General features: G+C 36.2%; 1 protein-coding gene across 5 annotated transcripts in view; it reads left to right on the top strand.

Moving 5' to 3' along the window:
- The window catches only part of IRAG2 (inositol 1,4,5-triphosphate receptor associated 2), a 94,304-nt gene that overhangs the window by 60,719 nt on the left and 12,600 nt on the right, over positions 1-20,985 (top strand). For 4 of the 5 annotated variants that reach the window (XM_030830554.3, XM_060305898.1, XM_030830555.2 and 1 more), the window contains 9 exons: positions 4,466-4,512; positions 4,617-4,681; positions 4,838-4,945; positions 7,115-7,185; positions 10,350-10,407; positions 11,560-11,614; positions 11,698-11,725; positions 11,993-12,133; positions 16,754-16,888. In XM_030830554.3, the coding sequence (XP_030686414.2) occupies positions 4,466-4,512; positions 4,617-4,681; positions 4,838-4,945; positions 7,115-7,185; positions 10,350-10,407; positions 11,560-11,614; positions 11,698-11,725; positions 11,993-12,133; positions 16,754-16,888 (708 nt within the window). Of the gene's footprint in view, positions 1-1,367; positions 1,460-4,465; positions 4,513-4,616; positions 4,682-4,837; positions 4,946-7,114; positions 7,186-10,349; positions 10,408-11,559; positions 11,615-11,697; positions 11,726-11,992; positions 12,134-16,753; positions 16,889-20,985 lie in introns of those variants that run through there. The other variant, XM_030830557.2, reaches the window with a different exon arrangement.

Genomic DNA, 20,985 nt, shown 5'->3' with positions numbered 1-20,985 from the left:
ATTCACTGCTCCCACCATTGAGTCTGAAGAGCAACCAAAGGATTTCTGGGACTTTGCAAAACTGGACTTGTGATTAGGTACCTGTGTTTGTCCCCAAACACTCCAAGAATTAAGAAGCTTCATGAAAATTACATGACAATGAAACTGATTCTCCCCTCTACCTACTCCAACCTCAGATTTGACCCCAACAAGACACTTTATAACATATATAAAGTACCTGGTTCATAGTAAACACTCAGAAAATAGCAACTGTAACTATCACCCAGAATCAGAATTATAAGCAGTGTGAAGCTCAGAGGATACAGGTCAGAGGATAGGAAGATGAATTTCTGTTTTCTCTTTGGCTGTTTAAAAAAATCACATATACTAAATATTAAGTGCTTTGCCATCCCTTTGAGGTCTCCTTCATGTCATTACATGTTTTTGCCTAAGATATACTATCACTAGGAGAAGGTGATTTATGACGCAAAGGACAGAATCAGTTTTAAAGTATCTCAGATTTTCTGGCCATTGTATGTCCTGTTCTCTCAAGCTGTGCGTGGGTGCAGCTTTAATAAACTTGGAGAATAAATAACATTGCCAGTTGCAAAACTGGGACATGTAGAAGTTGGCTTATAACTGTATTACAAATGAACCTCAAAGTGGTGGGAATGTCCTGTGGATCTGAAGGTGTGGTGTCCTTTTAGTTAGAAATTGCAAAAAAACCCCAAAAAACTTGTGAAGGAATTTCATTTTATTTAGGTTATAACAGTTGTAATCTTTTGATGTTTAATTTTACATTCTTTTCTTTTTAGAATATTGAAACCAACTTCAAGTCAAGGGCATTTTTGTTTTTTTTAAGTTAGAATAAAATAAGTCTATATAGACTCCTTTTGTTCGGTTTTTCTTCTTTTCTCAGAAAATCATATTAGTTTATTTGAGCAACGTCAATTGTCTAAAATGGATCTAAAAGTAAAAATTACATCGGTAACATGAATGTTTATTAGTGGAAGGGTTTCTGATCATAAAAATCTAAGGATGAAATAGCACTTCATCTAGAAGAGTAACCCTGGGAGATTATCTAGGCCTGTTAATTGCCCTTACTAATACCTTAGAAGTTATTTCTTATTGTTCTTCATATTTTCTATCTAAATATTAAAATAATACTGCTGTGTGTGTGTGTGTGTGTGTGTGTGTGTGTGAGAGAGAGAGAGAGAGAGAGAGAGAATATGTGTGTGTGCATCCTGCATTTGCTGATCTAGCCCGTGGGAGAATGTCTCGCTTTGTTCCATGAGTACCTTAACTACCCCGCCCTACGTTAGACTTTTGCTCTCAAAAGCAAATGAGCTGGACCACGGATTTTCATGTAAATGTTATGCAGGTTGATATTTGAATGGCTCGAACAGGAAGAACATGCTTCCTGCTCTATGCTGTCGGCATATGTTAGACTCATTGACTTGAGCCAATCTTCTACGTGTAGGTAAGTCTCTCTTCTGAAATTTCTTTTTCTTGCTTTTAGTCAGTTTCTTGATTTTCCTTGGTTTTAAAATATATCCAGTAAATTATCTTTTTTATCATCTGCCCAGATCCTACAGTTGTTGTGTGTGTTAGGTTCTCCTGTGGGTTTAAATAGGGGTGCCTTTTGAAACTGGAAGAAAAGAGCACAATTGTAGAAAGTTTTTGCTGAGTTATTTTTCACCCCCCCTTCACAGGTACAGACACCCTGAGGGGCTATATCTCCAACTTTCATTAACTATAACCCTAAATTTGGAAGAAAAAAAATCTCCTTCTTTTATCTGCTTCTTCTTGTAAGGAGGAAAAAAATGTTAGACCAAATGTATGAAAATCTAAGATTGAGATATGTTGTATATTATGTTGTTTTCTGATTAGTGAGATTTATAAAGATTAATGAATTAGGAGTAATATCCAATAATATCCAATATCCTTGCAACAGAACAATGTAGTAATGTACAGCTACAAAATATATGCCATTTCTTGAAAATCACAGAATTGTTACTTATTTAATCAATAAATATTTTATGTTTACCAAAAGGTTTCACATATAAAAAATAGGACAAAAGAAGGGCTTTACACAGACCATATGGCAAATGAGATTTATTTCTAGTATAATGAAAGCAAACTGTATTTTTGCTATATTTATTATTTTGACTTTAAATAATAAACTTCTTTTTAAAAAACAAAGTTTACAGAAATAATGTGTTCCCTTTCCCCTAATACTGGAAATCAGTTTAATTGAATAGAAAATAACTGCATTCTCTTTCATACCTCTTAAATTCAAATACAGGTATTCGTGACTCTGATTGGTATAAGAAGAAATATTTTTCTGACAAAATTAGCTTTTTAGTTAGTGCAATATAGTTATTATATATAATATATATTATTAATTATAGCACAGTAATAAGTGTTTTTTCAAGCCACACATAATAACAGATTTGTATGTTATGGAGGGTTAAATGGGCCTGATTTTTTTATTATTAAGGAGTCAATCCTTGTTGACTTTTATGGAGGATACTTAATGAGACTGAAGAATGTTTAATTTTTTCATATTTTTATAGCTTCATTTCTTACATATATATTGGCAGATAGTTAAATAAGCATATACTAATTACTAGTACAATCTATTTAAATATCTTAAGGATAGAGCCAATATCATTTAACTACCTGTGAAGTATAAGGTATAATTTCTCTTCAAAATTTAATGCAAATATTACCCTACTCTGTTCTGTGCATGTTACTTTCCTCTGTGGAATGCTGCTTATAATTTACGAAGTATTTGTTTTACATATTTGTCTTTCTGACTGGCCTGTGAGCTCCTCTGGGACAAGGAATGTGTTTTTGGTCTCTCCAACCTTTCTGTTTTGTGCCAGAAACAGCCTTTCACTGTTTCTGGCACAAACTGGCCCTTTGATGAAAGTTGTTGACTTAAAATTAAACTGATGTCACAAGAGGCTTCAGTTACATATAATCTGACACAAAGACATTTAAAGCAGGGACAAAAATGAAATAAAAGAGAAGATTGCCCAACATTTATATGTAGGAGGATTAGGTGTAAATTCTTGCTGTGCAAGTTTGTGGAGTTTTCTAAACATTTGAGGGGAACATTTTAAAAGTTTATATTCAAATCATCTACCAGTCTAAGACAATCATTGTGAAGTCTGCCTCTCCAATAGCCTTAGGGTATTTCAGAGACAGTTCTGTTTACAATGAAGACAGTTCTGTTTACAATCAGACTGTATTTAGTCTGATTGTTTAGACTGTTTAGAGGCTGACACCACCATTCTGAATACTCCCAAGAAATTACTTTATTCATTGGTTTTACTTTCCTTACCTGAAATAAGTAAATCTTTTTTTTTTTTCGTAAAACCCGCTGCATAAGGTTGTTGGGAGAGTTAAATGAGATGATACGTAAAAGGGCTTTTGTGAATTTTAATGTGCTGAACAGATGTAAGCTATTGTTTTTTGTATTGGATAACTATACATTCAGCAAACTCTTGCTAAACGTTTATCTTTCTGTGACTATAGTCAGTATTATCTTGGAGAGATTCTAAATACGGTTTATGATATACGGCATCCCTCCATTGAAACCTGTTGCTGGTTGTGCCAGTTAACAAGAAGCTGTGTGTTTGATTATGGAATATTTAAATGTCTTCAGTTTTGCATTGTGCATATTTTGGATATGTCCAAGTGATTTCAGTTTTAATTTATTAAATTTTTATATTTTTTCCTAAATAAACCAAATGATAATGAAAATATACTTATTATTGAATAGAAAAACTTTTTATTAAAGAGGAACATGTGTTCCCACTGTATTTTTTGAAAGAGAATAAGTGAACCTAATCTCCTGAAGTTCCCCCCAAATTAGGAACTCTTGATAAACGTTAAGAAGCTCAAATGAGACTTTCACATGCTTGCCCTGGAAGGCTGGGACCACAGTTTTGTTAAGGTCTTTTTGAGCCCCAAGTAAGAGGTGCTGACGTAGATGTAATCCCTCAGATCTTTGAGAATTGGATTAACTTTAAAATGTATTATGTGTCTAGCTAGAAAATTGAGAACCATTTTTAAATCAACAGGCCAAAATTTTTAAGTTGAGTAATATTTCCATAAATAGAAATGTTGTTTTATGCCCACCTAGAATGTTCTGTTTAAAGAAAACTTGAGTTCATGATATAAACTCTATCTGCCCTTTAAGTTTAGAATTTGTTTTGCCCAAGAATTTAAATTTTCTTTAAATATTGGACTCGTAAGTATACTTAAAATTGGATTTTTTTTTTGCAAGTACAGCTTTGAGGAAGTATGTATATCAGTCTGCCCTGTACCATCCCATTCCCATATCCTCTGCAGAAGAGCAAAGCAAATATGGGTTCATTTAAAACTGTATGAAAATGTTTGCTTAACACAACTTCTCTGGAATGGAAAATGTCAAATTGTTAAACTTGTTTCTCTCTCTCTTTTTTTTTATCTTAAGGAGAATGGTGTTGAACGCTTATATTCTGAGAGCCTGCCACAGTCCAGGTTTGCTTGTTTGTTTCTGTGTATGACTTTTGACGCATATTCAGTTAATTTCTAAGAGAATTCTTTGGACCAGACACTCTAAAATACTTCTACTTTTTTGACAGGGAATATTCCACCCTACCATCTCCTGGACACACTTCATCCACAGAGAGTACTGTAACTTCAAGTGGTGAGTAGATTAGAAAAGATATAAAAATAGAGTGTTAGTATTATAACTATAAGCTTGGATGTTCTGTGACCTGCTAAGGTGTGTGCAAATAAAAAGGACATAAGCAAATAATCCTTTTGCATAGTATTCATGCTGTTAGTTTCCTCCTGTTGATAGATTCTGGATCAGAAATTTTGCATATGGCTTCTGGTGTCATTGATTGTAAACCACTCTGTGAGAAAGAGGAGGATAAAAGATCAACTTCTGCTGTGAAGAAGATCAAAGGTAAGCTGTTGAAGGGTTCAAGACGAGTTTCCATTCTAAAACACTAAGCAAACTTGGAAGCTAGTGGAGTAACCATCCTCAGTGGCTCAGTAATACTATTTTATAAAAGAAGTTTGAAGACAAAGTCTGGAGAAAAGAAGTCCAGAGGTGACCATGGCCTTCCTATATGACAATGTTACCAACTTTTTTCCAATTCTGTATTTAAAATAAAAATTACAGTATATTTTAATGGGATTTAAATATTTCCTTATGGCCAAAATTGATTGGACACACCTGAGTCTCAACTGTGATGCAAATGTTAAATCACCTACTTAGGAATGCTCAGAATCCTAATTAGAATCTACTGGGTTAAAAGGATGGACCGATTAGTGATGGTCCACTCAGGAGGCAGATATTAACTAGATAACATGTTAGATCCTTTTCTGCCATTTGAGTCTGAAAATAAAGTGCTTATTCTGAACCGTTCCCAGTGAGACATCACTACGGTTGACACTCATGGGAAACATAGGCTCTCATTCCAACCAAAAACACCGATCAAGGAAAACTCATCTAATGTTAAAATTGGGACAATTAAATTTGAGATACAGGTGCTAAGTTAAAGGAGCTGTAAAATTGTAGAAATGGAATCCATTCCTTCAGTTGACTGAAGAATATCTTTATATTCTACCTAACGCCAAATAAGAAAAATTTTAATTAAAACTGCACCAGGGTGCTAGTTTTTACCTGTCATGTAGACAAAGATAAAAAATTTGACTGCACACTGTTGGTAAGGTTGTTGGGGGGAAAAGAATTCTCATACACTGCTGCAGGGAATGTAAATTATTGTAATTAGTATGGAGAGGAATTTGACAATATCTACCCAAAATTTAAATGTACATATTCCATGATAAAACAATTTGGTTTCTGGGACTTTATCCTGTAGATCTAAGTACATACATACTATATGATGTATATGGAAGTTTATTTACTGCAACATTGTTTGTAACAACAAAATATTGGAAACAAGTTAAGGATCAGAAGACTAATTAACATATTTTCGCATATCCATGTAATGGAATACTAGTATACATCTGTAAAACATATATAAGGAAACTTTTTTCTTGGAAGGATATCAAAGAACTATTTTTTGTGTGGAAAAACGCCAAAGTACAAAATATTATGTATTGCATGTAAAAATTTGTGGAAAAAAAATAGAAAAAAGTTTTTGTGTATATATAAAATATCTCTGCAAGGCTAGACAAAAATTTGTAACATTGTCTATGAGGAGGTAAAGTAGGTTTCTGGCAGGCGTGATGGGAGGGAAAATTTTCACTGGAAAACAATTTTACGCTTTTTCATTTATGGGCCATATGAATCTACTACCTGTTTTAATTTTTTTTTAAAGAACTAAAATAAAATTTCCATAGGGAAAAAATTTTATATCCCTAAGAAAGGGGTTACCATTTTGCTCTTATTTCCATGTAAATTAAAAATATCTAATACATCCTTTAACTATTCTGTTTTCTTAAAAAGAAAGAAACGAAATCTGACTATAGCCGCTGACCTTTGTGCCTGCACTGAACTAAAGTCAGGACAATGGATCATGTGAAGAGGAAAATCATCATCAAGTACATTACAATACAAATAAACAAAGGGAAATTACAAAAAGGAATGGCATAAATTAAAAGTGCATCTTTTCTTCTTAGTTCGATTACATTTTATTTAGAAAGATACTGTGTTTTGGAAGGATATACTTTGTTATCAGCCTTGCATATATAATTGTTAAAAACCTGTTTGTCGATCTATAAAAAAAAAAAGCTACTAAGTTACTAATTGTTCATCCTTTCATTCAGTTTCTGCAATTATACTAGTAATGTGTTTGATTTTAAAAAGCAGCAGTAGCTGCTTTTTATTTTAAAAACCCTACTGTTTGAAGGCCATTTATACAGGTATTCATTTCTGTTAAGAAATCTTATATGGTTAGCTTCCTTGGGAACTTTAGCTGACCTAGTCCTGAATCTGAATGAATGGACTCATTTAAAGTTTTTTAGTACAAAATTTGTCTCACGTGTTAAGCACTTTGCCACTTACTATTCCGTCCGCATTGCCACCCTCACTATTCCTTCCTCTTTTACTTGTTACTGCTCCCCCTTCCCCCAACACTGTTGATGTGTTTCCTCCTTCTTATAGGTGGAAGTCCAGCTCCTGAAAATATTGCACTCCAAGGCTCTGTGAATGAAGAAAAAATCATGTCAAATCAGGTAAGGAGGGGCTTCCCTGGTGGCGCAGTGGTTGGGAGTCTGCCTGCCGATGCAGGGGACACGGGTTCGTGCCCTGGTCTGGGAAGATCCCACGTGCCGCGGAGCGGCTGGGCCCTTGAGCCATGGCCGCTGAGCCTGCGCGACTGGAGCCTGTGCTCCATGGTGGGAGAGGCCACAACACTGAGAGGCCCGCGTACCGCAAAAAAAAAAAAAAAAAATCAGGTAAGGAAATATATGCATGTTAACGGTAAAAGTAATGGTATGTTGCAATGATATTTAGAACTGTCCCTTTAAGTTTGCAAAATACTCTTAAAAGCACGATTGCATCTTATCCTTTCAAAATATTATGAGGTTAATAGAATTTAGTTATACTAATATTGTATAGATGAAGAAGTTGAGTCCAAACCATCCAGGGTCACTCAGTAGACTCAGGTAGGACCTCCTGACTCCACACTGATTTTTCTTTCATTCATTCATGCATTCATTCACTCATTTATTCATCAAAGACCTGCTGGAAACAAGCTAAATATCTATCTGTAGAGTACTCTTAAATAAATGAAGACAATAAATAAGGCTAAATAAAACAGTGATATCTATCTTAAAGATGTGTTATAATTAATGGAAGAAACATACAATTAGTAATTAGACTGGTCAGCGATATGAAAGAGAAATGGTTGGGGTGAGAGGACAGAAGAGGTGTCATGGAGGAGGTTCCTAGTGAGTGGTATCGAATGTTATACAGGTACATGGCAAACTGCTATAAAACATTATAAGGATGAATATTTAAATGTTTATAGAAAAAGAATTAAATTCCTTTCCTTAAAGGGAAGGCATATCGCCACTGGTATGAATTTATAATTATTTGAAGGGTAACTTACAGACTATGGGCAATTCTACGTTCCTTTAAGGGTCTTATTTATACATCAGTCCCTCTGTATTCTATGTGCGGAGGTGTGTGTCTGTGTGTCTGTGTGTGTGTATTATTATTGTTTTCCCCTCAGTGTATAAACATTCTTTTAGTTAGGCCTATTTGATTACAAGAAACAGAGACTCATGCAACTAACTCAGGTTAAGAGAAGGTTGTGGCATGTATACATCGAAGGTAATAAGGTAGATAAAAATTTTATACAATTCTTATCTGAAGGGAGTGGAGTAATTGGATATGTGATTTGGGATAATTCTTTGTAGTGTAAAGTATATATAAAGTGTAGTGTTGGCTAGCCCACATGCCGAAAGTGGTTGCCCCTTATAAAAAATGGACAGAGGAAAATTCAAGTCCTCTAGTCTTTCCTAGCTCATCTCAAAAAAAAAAAAAAGAAAGAAAACTTTAAAAAATAATGGATTAGAAAATGTAGTAATGGAGGTGGAAAATTGGTTAGAATGCTATAGTAGTAATTCAGGCAAGAAATGAAGATAGTATGAATTTAGTGATGATGGAAAAAATGAGACTCATTTGAGAGATACTTGGGGTATAGCATTCACAGTACATGGTAACTGATAATCAGGGATCTGGGAAAAGGTCAACACCCAGGTTTCTGGCCTAACCTACAGAATGAATAGAATAACATGAGAGTAGGAGGGAGTGAGAAGAATTTGTGGGGTAAATTTAATTTAATTTAATTTGAGGTAAGTCAAGTTTCAGGTTGATAGGAGACATCATTAATACCCTGTAAGGAGATTTTATAGATAACTCTATACCCATATTCATAAGCTCACCCGTGGGGCTTTCAGAAGCAGACACATATTTGTGAGTTACCAGCAAAGAACCAAGCAGGTGGATGAGATTCCCCAAGGAAGGAGGGCAGGCAGAGAGAGAGCACAGAGGATAATGGACTCTTGATGATTCCATTGCCTAATAAGAGAAGGCAATGGTGGAGGAGACCAAGAAGGAGCTTTGTAGTGATGGGGGGACGTCAGGAAAGGGGAACCAAGGGATGAAAAAACTTCAAGAAGGAGGGGATTATAGATCGATTTGTATGCTACAGTGAGGTCACATAAGATAAAGTCTAGGGCTTCCCTGGTGGCTCAGTGGTTGAGAGTGCGCCTGCCGATGCAGGGGACACGGGTTCGTGCCCCGGTCCAGAAGGATCCCACGTGCCGCGGAGCGGCTGAGCCCGTGAGCCATGGCCGCTGAGCCTGTGCTCCGCAACGGGAGAGGCCCGCGTACCGCACAAAAAAAAAAAAAAAAAAAAAGATAAAGGCTGAAAATTATCCATTGGATTTGGCAGTAGGGAGTTCACTGATAACTGGGGAGGGCAGTTTCCTTGGAACGTTAGGCGCAGGGGCAGAGTAGTTCACTGATCACAAATGGGAGATGAGGAACTAGAAGATGTCACAGGGTTGAGGGGGGATTAAAAAAACTGGAGTACGTAAATATTGATAAGGATGATCCAGTGTTTTACCTGTATTATTTCATTTGTTACAGTTGTCCAGAACTTACATGACATGGTGTCAAGGGCCCTACCAAGGAAATTTGTCTTGGCCTCATTTTTTATGGAAAATTTCTGAGAATGTTGAATGATAATTATCCTAAAATAATTGTATACCTATAGCTTCTCCTTTAGATTTCCCCAGGCAGTATAGAGCAACTCTCCTATTATGGTGATTCTCGTATGGATACCTTTGTAGGACAGTTGGTCAGTGACCTTCAAATATATTCAGATGGAGTAAAAGCCAAACATAGCACAATCTTAGCAGCTATTTTGCCATAATTTCTCCAACAATCCATCTGGAAAGCTGCGTGTGATAGTCCTAGATCACCGCGCCCCCTCTTCATCCATTCAGTCCTATCTCTCCCTCAAGCTCCAGCTTGTTCCTTGTCTGCAGAGACTTTCCATGCTTCTTAACCCATCGTGTTGCTCTCTTCCTTTTGCAAAGCACATATTTATCTATCTCTCATTTACTTGGCAAGTAATCCTAGTTTGCTTTGAAGTAACTTGTATCATGATTGCAACTTTTCATGTACTTCTGTTTTTTATGCCTAAGCTAGATTAGAAACCCCCTTGGAGTCAGTCCTCTTTCCTTCTGAATGCCTAGCACAGTTCTTTGCATACTATAGAGTGTTTTTGAACAGGGTAGGCAGGAGAGGACAGGAAGTCGAGAACTGATTAGCTATGAAGGATTTCCACTCTATGTTTAGCAATAAAATCTCTTTATGATTTTAGGAAGCCAAAGGGGAACCAGAAACAATAAATGAGCACAGAAAAGAATGTGTGGCAGGAGGTAAGGAATGTTCTCTTCCAACCCCCATGTGAACTTTTGTTCCCTGCTCGTATGTTTTATGGATGAAATCTTTCTGAGTAAAGATATGGCATCTACAACTCTGCATCTCTAGATAAAATCAGCCAAATAGAACTGATTTTGATTCAATTTGTAGCGTTTTCAAAAGGCCGTATTTATGTTGCATTGCCTGTTAAGCCCAGAGGTCTTGTAATAACTAGTGCCCTATTGTGAACTAAGAACCATGCCAATGTTGGTAGCAAATTCTAAGCTCTACTCTGAGATTTTTTTATTGTTCTGTCTAAAAGCAAATAAGCCAGTATTTGAAGAATGAGTGCTAATATGCTTCTCTCCCCATCTCCCTTCTGTTAGGATGGAATAGTGAATAGAGTTCTGCCTTTGGAGTCACTCACTGTATGCTTGGTCACTCTCTTACTTGCTGTGACTTTGGCAAGCTATTTAAACTTGAGTCTTAATTTCTTCATCTGCAAAGTGGAAATGATGAGTAAAAACAAAAAGAAAGTACCCTTTATGAAATTAGACTGTACTAAGTACTAGCTAAATTCTCTATATGCATAGTTTTATTTAGTTCTCCCCAATACCTGTGTGAGCTAGGTAAGCTGCAATTCAGTTTCCTAGCCTATAAACTGTAGATAAGAACGGTACCCACCAGAGAAGTCTGGCTGTTGAGGATTGAAGAAATTATGTATAAAGCACTTAGAAAAGTGCCTGATAAAAGATGTCATAAAAGTTGCTGGTTTTAAATCCTTGGTCTGCAGGAAAACCAGGGTACCAGATGAAGCTATGCATTTAACCATGGAATCAAATCAAATAAACATTCAAATGCAGAAAGAACAAATTGGGCTGTTCCTTGACTCTGAGACATCTTCAGGTTTTCAAAGACTATTCACGCGCTGAAGTGTGAGCCCATAATTTCAACATGATCGTGATCCCCAAAGCGTAGCATAACGTCATCTTATATTTAAGCAAATGCATTATTAGCTGGCAGTCTTCTCGGACATATTTCAATGAACGCCTTTGTTTAGTGGAGGGAGGCCCTAACAACATTGGATTGAATGTGCCTGTAGCTGTCAAGCCTGTTTAACCAAATACTATCTTATTGTCTTTTCTTTTTATCTTATTGTCTTTTAATAGGCACTGCTGTTTCCTCTCTTCCTGTGAAGTCAGTTAACTTTAGACAAAGTGACAAGTAAGCTCCTCCTCATATAGCACGCTCACATTTTTTGCTTTTCTCAAACTATGTTTGAGTAAGTTCTTTCTCTTATCTTACAGCACTTCTGCTAATGAGAAGGAGGTGGAGGTAAGTTTCAAGCAAATGTTTTTTCCTTTAGTAAAAAAAATACGTGTTTCAGACTCACTCGCCTGCAGTCCCTGCGAGCTTTTGCACAAGCTATCGTACGTTTGGTGTCTGTCTGCCTTGGCCATGACAAAGTGCAGGGAAAGCCTATGCGTGCCAGCATTATGTTACTGGGAGGAGAAAGAAATGCCTCAGTGTAATTTGGTATTAAACTGGAAATTTGACTACATCCAATGTTCTGTCCTCACCCTCACATTATTTTGACAACAGGCCGAATTTCTCAGGTTATCTTTGGGATTTAAATGCGACTGGTTCACCTTGGAGAAAAGAGTGAAGCTTGAAGAAAGATCCCGTGACTTGGCAGAAGAAAATTTGAAGAAAGAAATTACTAACTGTTTAAAACTGTTAGAGGTGAGACTCATAACATTTGGGGACTACACGTTCGGTTGTATTATTAATAAGGTTTTCAAAATTACGTAAGAGTTTACTTGTATGACTAAAACCAACACTAGGTACCAAGCCCTGCCTGACTCAAATGTGAATTAATAAGAGGTAAGAAATCAGGATCAGGCTAAGATAAAAGGCTCACCAATAGAACGGTATAAGTAATAAAACAGATAAATGTCGTTTAAAGTAGTTACGTGAATCTTCTGCCATCTCTCTGTATCTTCAAATAGATTTCAGGCAGAAGAGTAATTATGCAGAAAACTGAGCAACAGGAGATAATATCAATGTTAAGCTCCAAAGAAGAGAATCAAAAGACGATTTCCATTTAATTAACTGAAAAAAGAGAACGGTGACATTTCAGTCTTGTCAGATAATGGGCAAACCTTCTGTAAGGTACACAGAAGTGTAACAACTATTATTCTTCTATTTTGTGCAGTCACCATAAATATACGGATGGGTTGGAAAATTAAGGGGGCTCATTTTGGAAAAAGAAAATAAAAATATAGAAACCATATTCTGTTTTTTTACTGTGGTTAAAAAAGCACATAATGTAAAATTTACCATATTAACCATTTTAAGTGTACACCAGTAGTGTTGAGTATATTCACGTTGTTGTGAGATAGATCTTCAGAACTTTTTCATCTTGCTTACTGAAACTCTATAGCCATTAAACTATTCCCCTTTTGCCCTTCTGTCAGCCCCTGGTAATCACCGTTCTGCTTTCTGTTTCTATGAATTTGACTACTTTAGATAGCTCATGTAAGTGGAATCATATAGTATTTGTCTTTTTGTAACTGGCTTATTTCACTTAGCATAATGTCTTCAAATTCATCCATGTTGTAGCATGTGGCAGGCTTTCCTTCCTTTAAGGCTGAATGAAATATTCCATCGTACGTATATACCACATTTTGTTTATCCATTCATTTATTGATGGACATTTGAGTTACTTCCACCTCTTGGCTATTGTGAATATTGAATATTGTTGCTATGAACATGGGTGTGCAAATATCTCTTCAAGACCCTGCTTTCAATTCTTTTAGAAATATGGCCAGATGTTGGATTGCCAGATCATATAGAGTTCTATTTTAAGTTTCTGAGGAACCACCGTACTGTTTTGCACAGTGTGTTACCATTTTAAAATCCTACTAACAGTGCACCAAGGTTCCAATTTCTCTACATCCTGGCCAACATGTTATTTTCTGTTTTCTTTTTCTTTTTAATTAATTTATTTTTGGCTGCATTCGGTATTCGTTGCTGCGTGCGGGCTTTCTCTAGTTGCAGTGAGCGGGGACTACTCTTTGTTGCGGTGCACCAGCTTCTCATTGTGGTGGCTTTTCTTTGTTGCGGAGCATGGGCTCTAGGCATGCAGGCTTCAGTAGTTGCAGCACGTGGGCTCAGTAGTCGTGGCTCGTGGGCTGTAGAGCACAGGCTCAGTCGTTGTGGCGCACGGGCTTAGTTGCTCCGTGGCATGTGGGATCTTCCCAGACCAGGGCTCGAACCCGTGTCCCCTGCATTGGCAGGCAGATTCTTAACCACTGCGCCACCAGGGAAGTCCCTATTTTCTGTTTTCTGATAGTAGCCATTTAATAGGTGCAATGTGGTATCTCACTGTGGTTTTGATTTGCATTTCTCTGTTGATTAGTATTGTTGAGCATCTTTTCATATGCTTATTGGTCGTTTGTATATCATCTTTGGAAAATGTCTAAGTCCTTTGCCAATTTTAAAATAGGATATATGATTTGCAAATATTTTCTCCCATTCCATAATTTGCCTTTTCATTCTGTTGATTATGTCCTTTGATGCACAAAGGTCTGTAAGTTTGATGCAGTGCTGTTTTTCTATTTTTGCTTTTGTAACCTATGCTTTTGGTGTCATATTCAAGAAATCATTGCCAAATACAATGTCATGAAGATTTTCCCCTATGTTTTCTTCTAGAGTTATATAGTTTGGGGTCCTACATTTATGTCTTTAATCCATTTTGAGTTGATTTTTGTATATGGTGTAAAATAAGAGCCCAACTTTACTCTTTTGCAGTTTTCCAACATCATTTGTTAAAGAGACTATCCTTTCCCCATTTTGTAATCTTGGCACCCTTGTCAAAGATCATTTGACCATATATATATAGGTTTATTTCTGGGCATGCTGTTCTGTTCTACTGGTCTGTCTTTATGCCAGAACCATACTGCTTTGGTTACTGTATCTTTGTAATGTGTTTTGAAGCCAAGACATGGGATACCTTTAGCTTTGTACTTCTTTTTCAAAATTGTTTGGCTCTTTGGGGTTCTTTGAGATTCCATATGAATTTTTCAATTTCTGAAAAAAATGCCTTTGGGATTTTGATAGAGATTACATTGAATCTGTAGATTGATTTGAATAGTGTGGACATCTTAACAAAATTAAGTCTTCCAGTCCATGAACACAGGATGCCTTCCCCTTTGTGTCTTCTTTCATTTTTTTCAGCAATGTTTTGTAGTTTTCAGTGTACAAGTCTTTCATTTCCTTGGTTAGGTTTATTCTCAACTATTTTATTTTTTTGGATGCTATTGTAAGTGGAATTATTTTCTTAATTTCCTTCTTAGATGGTTCATTGGTAGTGCATAGAAATGCAATTGATTTTTGTGTGTTGATTTTGTATCCTACAACTTTGCTGAATTTGTTTATTAGTTCTAACAGTCTTTTTGTGGAATCTTTAGGGGTCTCTTTATGTAAGATCATGTCATCTGTGAACAAAGATAATTTTACTTCATTCTTTCCAATATGGATTTTTTGAATATATTTTTTTACTTGCCTAACTGCTCTGGATAGGACTTCCAGTACTAAGTTGCATAGAAGTGGTGAGAGTAGGCATCCTTGCCTTGTTTCTGACCTTAGAGGAAAAGCTTTCAGTCTTTCACCATTGAGTATGATTTTAGCTGTGGGTGTTCATATATGGCCTTTATTATGTTGAGGTAGTTTCCTTGTATTTCTGTTTTTTTGGATATTTTTATCATGAAAGGTGTTGAATCTTGTCAAATGCTTTTCTTATCAGTTTAGATGATCATGGGATATTTATCCTTCATTCTGTTAATGTGGTGTATTGCACTGATTGATTTTCATATGTTGAACCATCCTTGCATTCCAGGAATAAATCTCACTTGGTCATGGTGTATAATCATTTTAATGTGCTATTGAATTCAATTTGCTAGTATTTTGTTGAGGATTTTTACATCACTATTCATAATGAATATTGGTCTATAGTTTTCCTGAAATGTTGTTGTCTGGCTTTGGTATCAGGGTAATTCTGGCCTCAGAGAATGAACTTGGAAGTGTTCCCTCCTCTTCAATTTTTTGCAAGAGTTTCAGGAGGATTAGTATTAACTCTTCTTTAGCTGTTTGATAGAATTCTCTAGTGAAGCCATCTGGAACTGGACTTTTCCTCTTTGGGAGATTTTTCTTTTTATAACTGCTTCAGTCTCCTTACTAATTATTGGTCTACTCAAATTTTCCATTTCTTCATGATTAAGTTTTGGTAAGCCATATTCTGTTTGACTAACAACTAATATATGCTCTTCTCTTTCTAACTAATGGTGGTTATTTAAACTGCAGTAAGAAACTGTATGTCTGACAATGGTCATTCCAGTTGGTTAGCAACTTTCCAGTTGCAACTCATACATATCTGCCTGTTTCAAAAGTGGCTGCTATTTCATTGAGCATCTACTGTGTGACAAACAATTGGCATCTATTACCTCTCATGTCACAATATTCCTGGAAAGAAGATGTAGTTGTCTCCATCTGACAGATGAAGAAAAAGCAAATCAGAAAGCTTGATATTATAACATTTGTAGAATTAAGATGCAATTTACAGTCAATGATGCCTTATGGTTTTATTGGCAGCACTTTTCCTTTCTGATGCTATATAAAATTTATGGTATTTTAGACATGCGCAAGTATTAGAAATTTGCTCATGATCACACAGCTAATGAGCAATGGCTTGTTGGCTTCCAAATATGCTGTTCTCTTAATTCTTTCTCCACTCCAGTGAAACAGATGGCCTTCCATCAGGAAAGCCATCATCGTGGTTCAAGGGCAGAGGTTTGAGATAAATATTCATAAGGCAATGAAGGCGTAACGGCCTAACCAGCCCAATCTCACCTTGTCATCAATGGAAGAGCAAATATAGTAATCAGAGTCATATCTAATTCGAGTATATTTTTATTACTTTTCTTAAAAGTTCAAACTATGCTCTTCATATAGTGCATTCAATTCATTTATAGGCATAATTTATTTACCACTGCCAATTAATTACATCCCATCCTATTAATTGTAGAAGAAAGATATAAACACACATGAAGGAGTAGCAAATTTGGGAAGTAAAGAAGGAAGGGATCAAAAATAGTATAAAAGGCTTTGTGAATACCTGCATAGGTCTACCTCATAACCAACAAAGGTATTAATATTTCAGTATCATTCATTATTGGTCTTTGCTGCTGCTTTTCACCTTCCACAAAGATAATAGATTCATCTGCATTTACAATATAGTCAGTGTTAGAATCACTTGCTGAATACTTGGGTTGGATACTTTTTAATACTTTACTTTCTGTGCAGTCTTTAACACCTCTTTGTGAAGATGACAGCCAAGCCCAGGAAATCATTAAGAAGCTGGAGAAAAGTGTAACATTCCTCAGTCAGTGCACAGCTCGAGTGGCCAGTAGGGCTGAGATGTTGGGAGCCATTAATCAGGTAATTTGTCTCCCTTTCTCCAGTTACAATTTAATTACTAAAAGTGGATTACATTTCTAGGAAAAAACTATATTTGATCATTTCAGAATGCTCTTGATATTTTCCTGTTTTAAAAAATGCTACAATAAATATCCTTGTTTATGCATCTTTGCACACTTTTTCATAGAGAAGTCGATTTTCAAAATTTTCTTTGTGGGAAAATCTGGGGAGACTTTAAATTTTTGAATCTCTACGTAAACAAACTTGTTAAAATATATTCTCCTAAGAAGGAGACATTTCACTGTGATGATAGTTTTAGTCTGAACATTTGTTATACACTTCTAACATTCTAGTTTCTTTTTAACCCCTCGCCAGGTAGTAATATTCTTTGTTTTATTTTTATTAAAGTTACATATGTGCATAGCTTTTTTTAAAAAAGTCAAGTAGTTCTCAAAGCCTTCTTATCCCATTTCCCATGTTCCAGAGCAACAACTTTCAACTCTTTTGGTTTGTTTTTTTATTAATATTCATATCTCCAAATAATATGCTTATACTGTCACCAAGTGATTCAGTTTTAGATATTTATTGGTTTCCTACTACAAAGATGAAAATTTATTTATCAATCGTTCCCCCTCACACCTTTTCACTGTCTTTCACCTTATTGTTGATCTCTCTTCTTTCCTAACCAAGCTTAAATTCCATGGTCAAACACAACATTAGCTCCCTTGCATGAACCCTCAACACTTTTCCTTCTCTTGTTTTCTTTTAATCATTAGGAAAATCTACAACTTGTTTTAAATCCATTTCTCCACCTGATTATACCTGCATAGCTGGAAAACCTCACACCTCTGTGCTGACTGAGTTCTTTTGAAATTCATCACAAACCTCAAGTGGTCCTTGGGGCTTCCCATCTTTCACACTTTCTCCTTTCTCCTCAAATCACCATCATGTCCTCCCCTCTCTCTCTGTCAAATAATGACTTTGCTTCTTAACTCAGTAAGAAAGTTGAGGCAATCAGAAGGAGCCAGAGCCAAAAGCTCTGAACCTACAAGCACCTAAACCCTTGACATTGCCTTCCTTCCTGGTATGAAAGATGAGTTGTCTCTCATCCTATCCATGGCTAACCATCCCACGTGTATATAAGATCTCATCCCTTCTAAATTACTCAGAATCTTGGGCCCCAATTCTCCCTGCATTCTTCCATCTCCAGTTTTTCCCCACGCTACTGAATCATTCCCATCAACACACAAATACGTTGTTTTTAAGATAGGAAAAATAACACTAAACAAACAAAACAATCTTTCACTCTTCTCCACCACCCTGTTTCTCTGTTCCCATTTTAAGCAAATCTCCTCAACAGAATTGTGCTGTTTCCAATTTCTCTCCTCCCAGTCTCTCTGAAACATATTCTAGTCAGCCTTAACCTACTAATTTTCCTTAACCTGTCTGCTACATTCAACACGGCTGAGCTCTTCCTCCTCCTGGAAACACTCTCCTCCTTGGTTTCCAGGTACCACAGTCCCCTGGTCCTTCTCTCTACATCATGGAGCAATCCCTTCCAGACTCCTTTACGGGTCCCACCCTTTCTCCCAGCCCTCTTAATCTTGATGGGCCCCAGGGCTTCACCTGTGCACGTCTGATTTCCATCGTCACTCAATCCCCATACTATCCTATGTAGTCAACTAATGACTCCCTAATTCACACACTTATCCCAAACCTCTGCCATGAGTTTCAGACTAGAACCTGCTACTGTTGATGTAGATTGGAAGTTTGATAAACAATTTAAGCTTAACACATCCAAAAATACACTTCTGACAGTCCCTCCAAAAACTGTTCCACACATAGTCTCCTTACCTCAGTAAAGGGCAACTCTGTCCTTCCAGCTGCTGGGGCTGGAAAACCTTGGGGATAGTTCTCAACACATTTCTCTCACACTCCACATCTAATCCTATGGACAATCCTATTTACTTTACCATCAGAACATGTCTGGAATTCAACCACTCATTTCCCTCTCCACAGCTACCACCTTAATCTAAGCCACCATTCTATTTTTTTTCCCAGATTACTACAATATCTTCCTACATGGTCTTCTTGTCTCCATCTAAATCCAATCCCCACCCCACCCCCATAGTCGCTTCTCAATAAAACAGCCAGAATAATCCTTTTAAAACTTAAGCCAGGACATGCTACTCTTCTTTTTTTCATGTTACTTATTGGTTCACAGCCCTCAAGTGGCTCCTCATTTTTTTCAGAATAAAAGCCAAAGTCCTTATGATGGCTTAGAAAGATCTACATGATTCCCCTGCCTTCTTACCCCTTGGGCTTTATTTTCTGTGACTGTCTTCCTGGGTTATTGCACGCCAGCCACACGGGACTCGTTTCTGTTCATCATGCTGCCAACTCAGGCCCCCAGTCCTAGCTGTTCCCTATGCCTAGAATATTTTTCCTCTAGGTGTCCACATGTCTTAGCCCTCACCTTCTCCAAGTCTTGTTCAACTGTCACCTTCATAGAATAGCCCAGCTGACCACCTGAGCTCCCTTGTAAAATTTCAACCCCTTCCACCCCAGAGCTTCTCATCCTCCCTTTCCCTGTCTTTTTTCATAATGCTGATCACATTTTAGCATACTATTATGTTTTACTGACGTCTTATTTGTTGTCTACCTCCTCCCACTAGAATATAAGCTCCATGAAGGCAGGAATATGTGTCTGTATGGCTCACTGCTTGTCTCCTCAATGCCTAAAATGTGCATAGCAAGTACTCAAAAAGTTTTTGTTAAATGAGGGAGTATACGACACCAAAAGCAATGGCAAAAGAATAGATAAATTGGACTTCTTCAAAATTAAAAACTTTTGTGTATCAAAGGACATTATCAAGAAAGTGAAAAGATAATCTACAGAATGGAAGAAAATATTTGAAGATCATATATCTGATAAGGGCCTAGTATCCAGAATATATAAAGAACGCTTGCAGCTTGACAGAAAGAGAAACAACCCAATTAAAAAAATGCAAATAAGACTTGAATAGGCATTTCCCTAAAGAAGATATACAAATGGCCAATAAGCACATGAAAAGATGCTTAATTATTAGGGAAATGAAAATCAAAACCATAATGATATACCTCTTCACACCCACTAGGATAGCTATAATAATAGAAAAAGAAAGGAAGGAAGAAGGAAAATAACTAGTGTTGACAAGGATGTGGGGAAATTACAATATTATTATCATATTATTAATATATTATTTAACTATTAAAAGGAATGAAGTGTTAATACATGCTACAGTGTAGATGAATCTGGAAGAATTTATGCAAACTATAGGTGCTAGACACAAAGGTCACATATTGTATAATTCTATTTATATATAGTATCTAGAATGGGTAAATCTTTAGAGAAAGGTAGAAGATTGGTATTGGCTAGGTTTTGGTGGGGAGGGGTGAGTGGGGAGTAATTGCTTAGTGGGTGTGGGGGTTTACTTTGGGGTGATAAAAATGTTTTGGAACTAGATAGAAGTGGTGGTTGCACAACATTGTGAATGTACTAAATGTCACTGAATTGTTCACTTTAAAATAGTAAATTTTATATTGTGAATTACACATCAATATAAAAAAAAAGAAAAAATACAATGAATGTATTTTGTCAGGTTCCAATTCAAACAAAACTGTAAATAGATGTTTTTGAGGCAATTGGGGAAATTTGAATATGGATTAGATGATAAGATGTTTCTGTTAATGTTGTTAGACGTGATCATGGCATTGTGGTTATTTAAGACAACACACTCCTATATATATATATATTTTTAGATACTTACTGAAATGTTTATGAGTAAAACCACATGATGTCCATCACCTGTACTTAAAAAGAAATAGCATTCAAAACTTGAGATGAAACTCATATAGCAAAATGTTAGTGGTTCTTGAAACTGGTTAATAGATATGTGTGGGCTTATTGTCTACTTTTTGTGTCTGTTGAAATTATCGTAATAAAAAGTTTTAATTAAAAAAAGTGGATGAATAATATTAGATCTATATTATCTGTAAACATTATTATGCCCGTGTAAATTCTATTCATAGCAGAGACAGTAGTCTGTTATGATGTCTTTTCCTTCTTTGCACAATGT

This window comes from Globicephala melas, chromosome 10 (genome assembly GCF_963455315.2).
Source record: "Globicephala melas chromosome 10, mGloMel1.2, whole genome shotgun sequence".
Lineage (NCBI taxonomy): Eukaryota > Metazoa > Chordata > Mammalia > Artiodactyla > Delphinidae > Globicephala > Globicephala melas.
The sequence above is the reverse complement of the archived record's forward strand: the minus strand, read 5'-3'. Positions and strand labels throughout refer to the sequence as shown.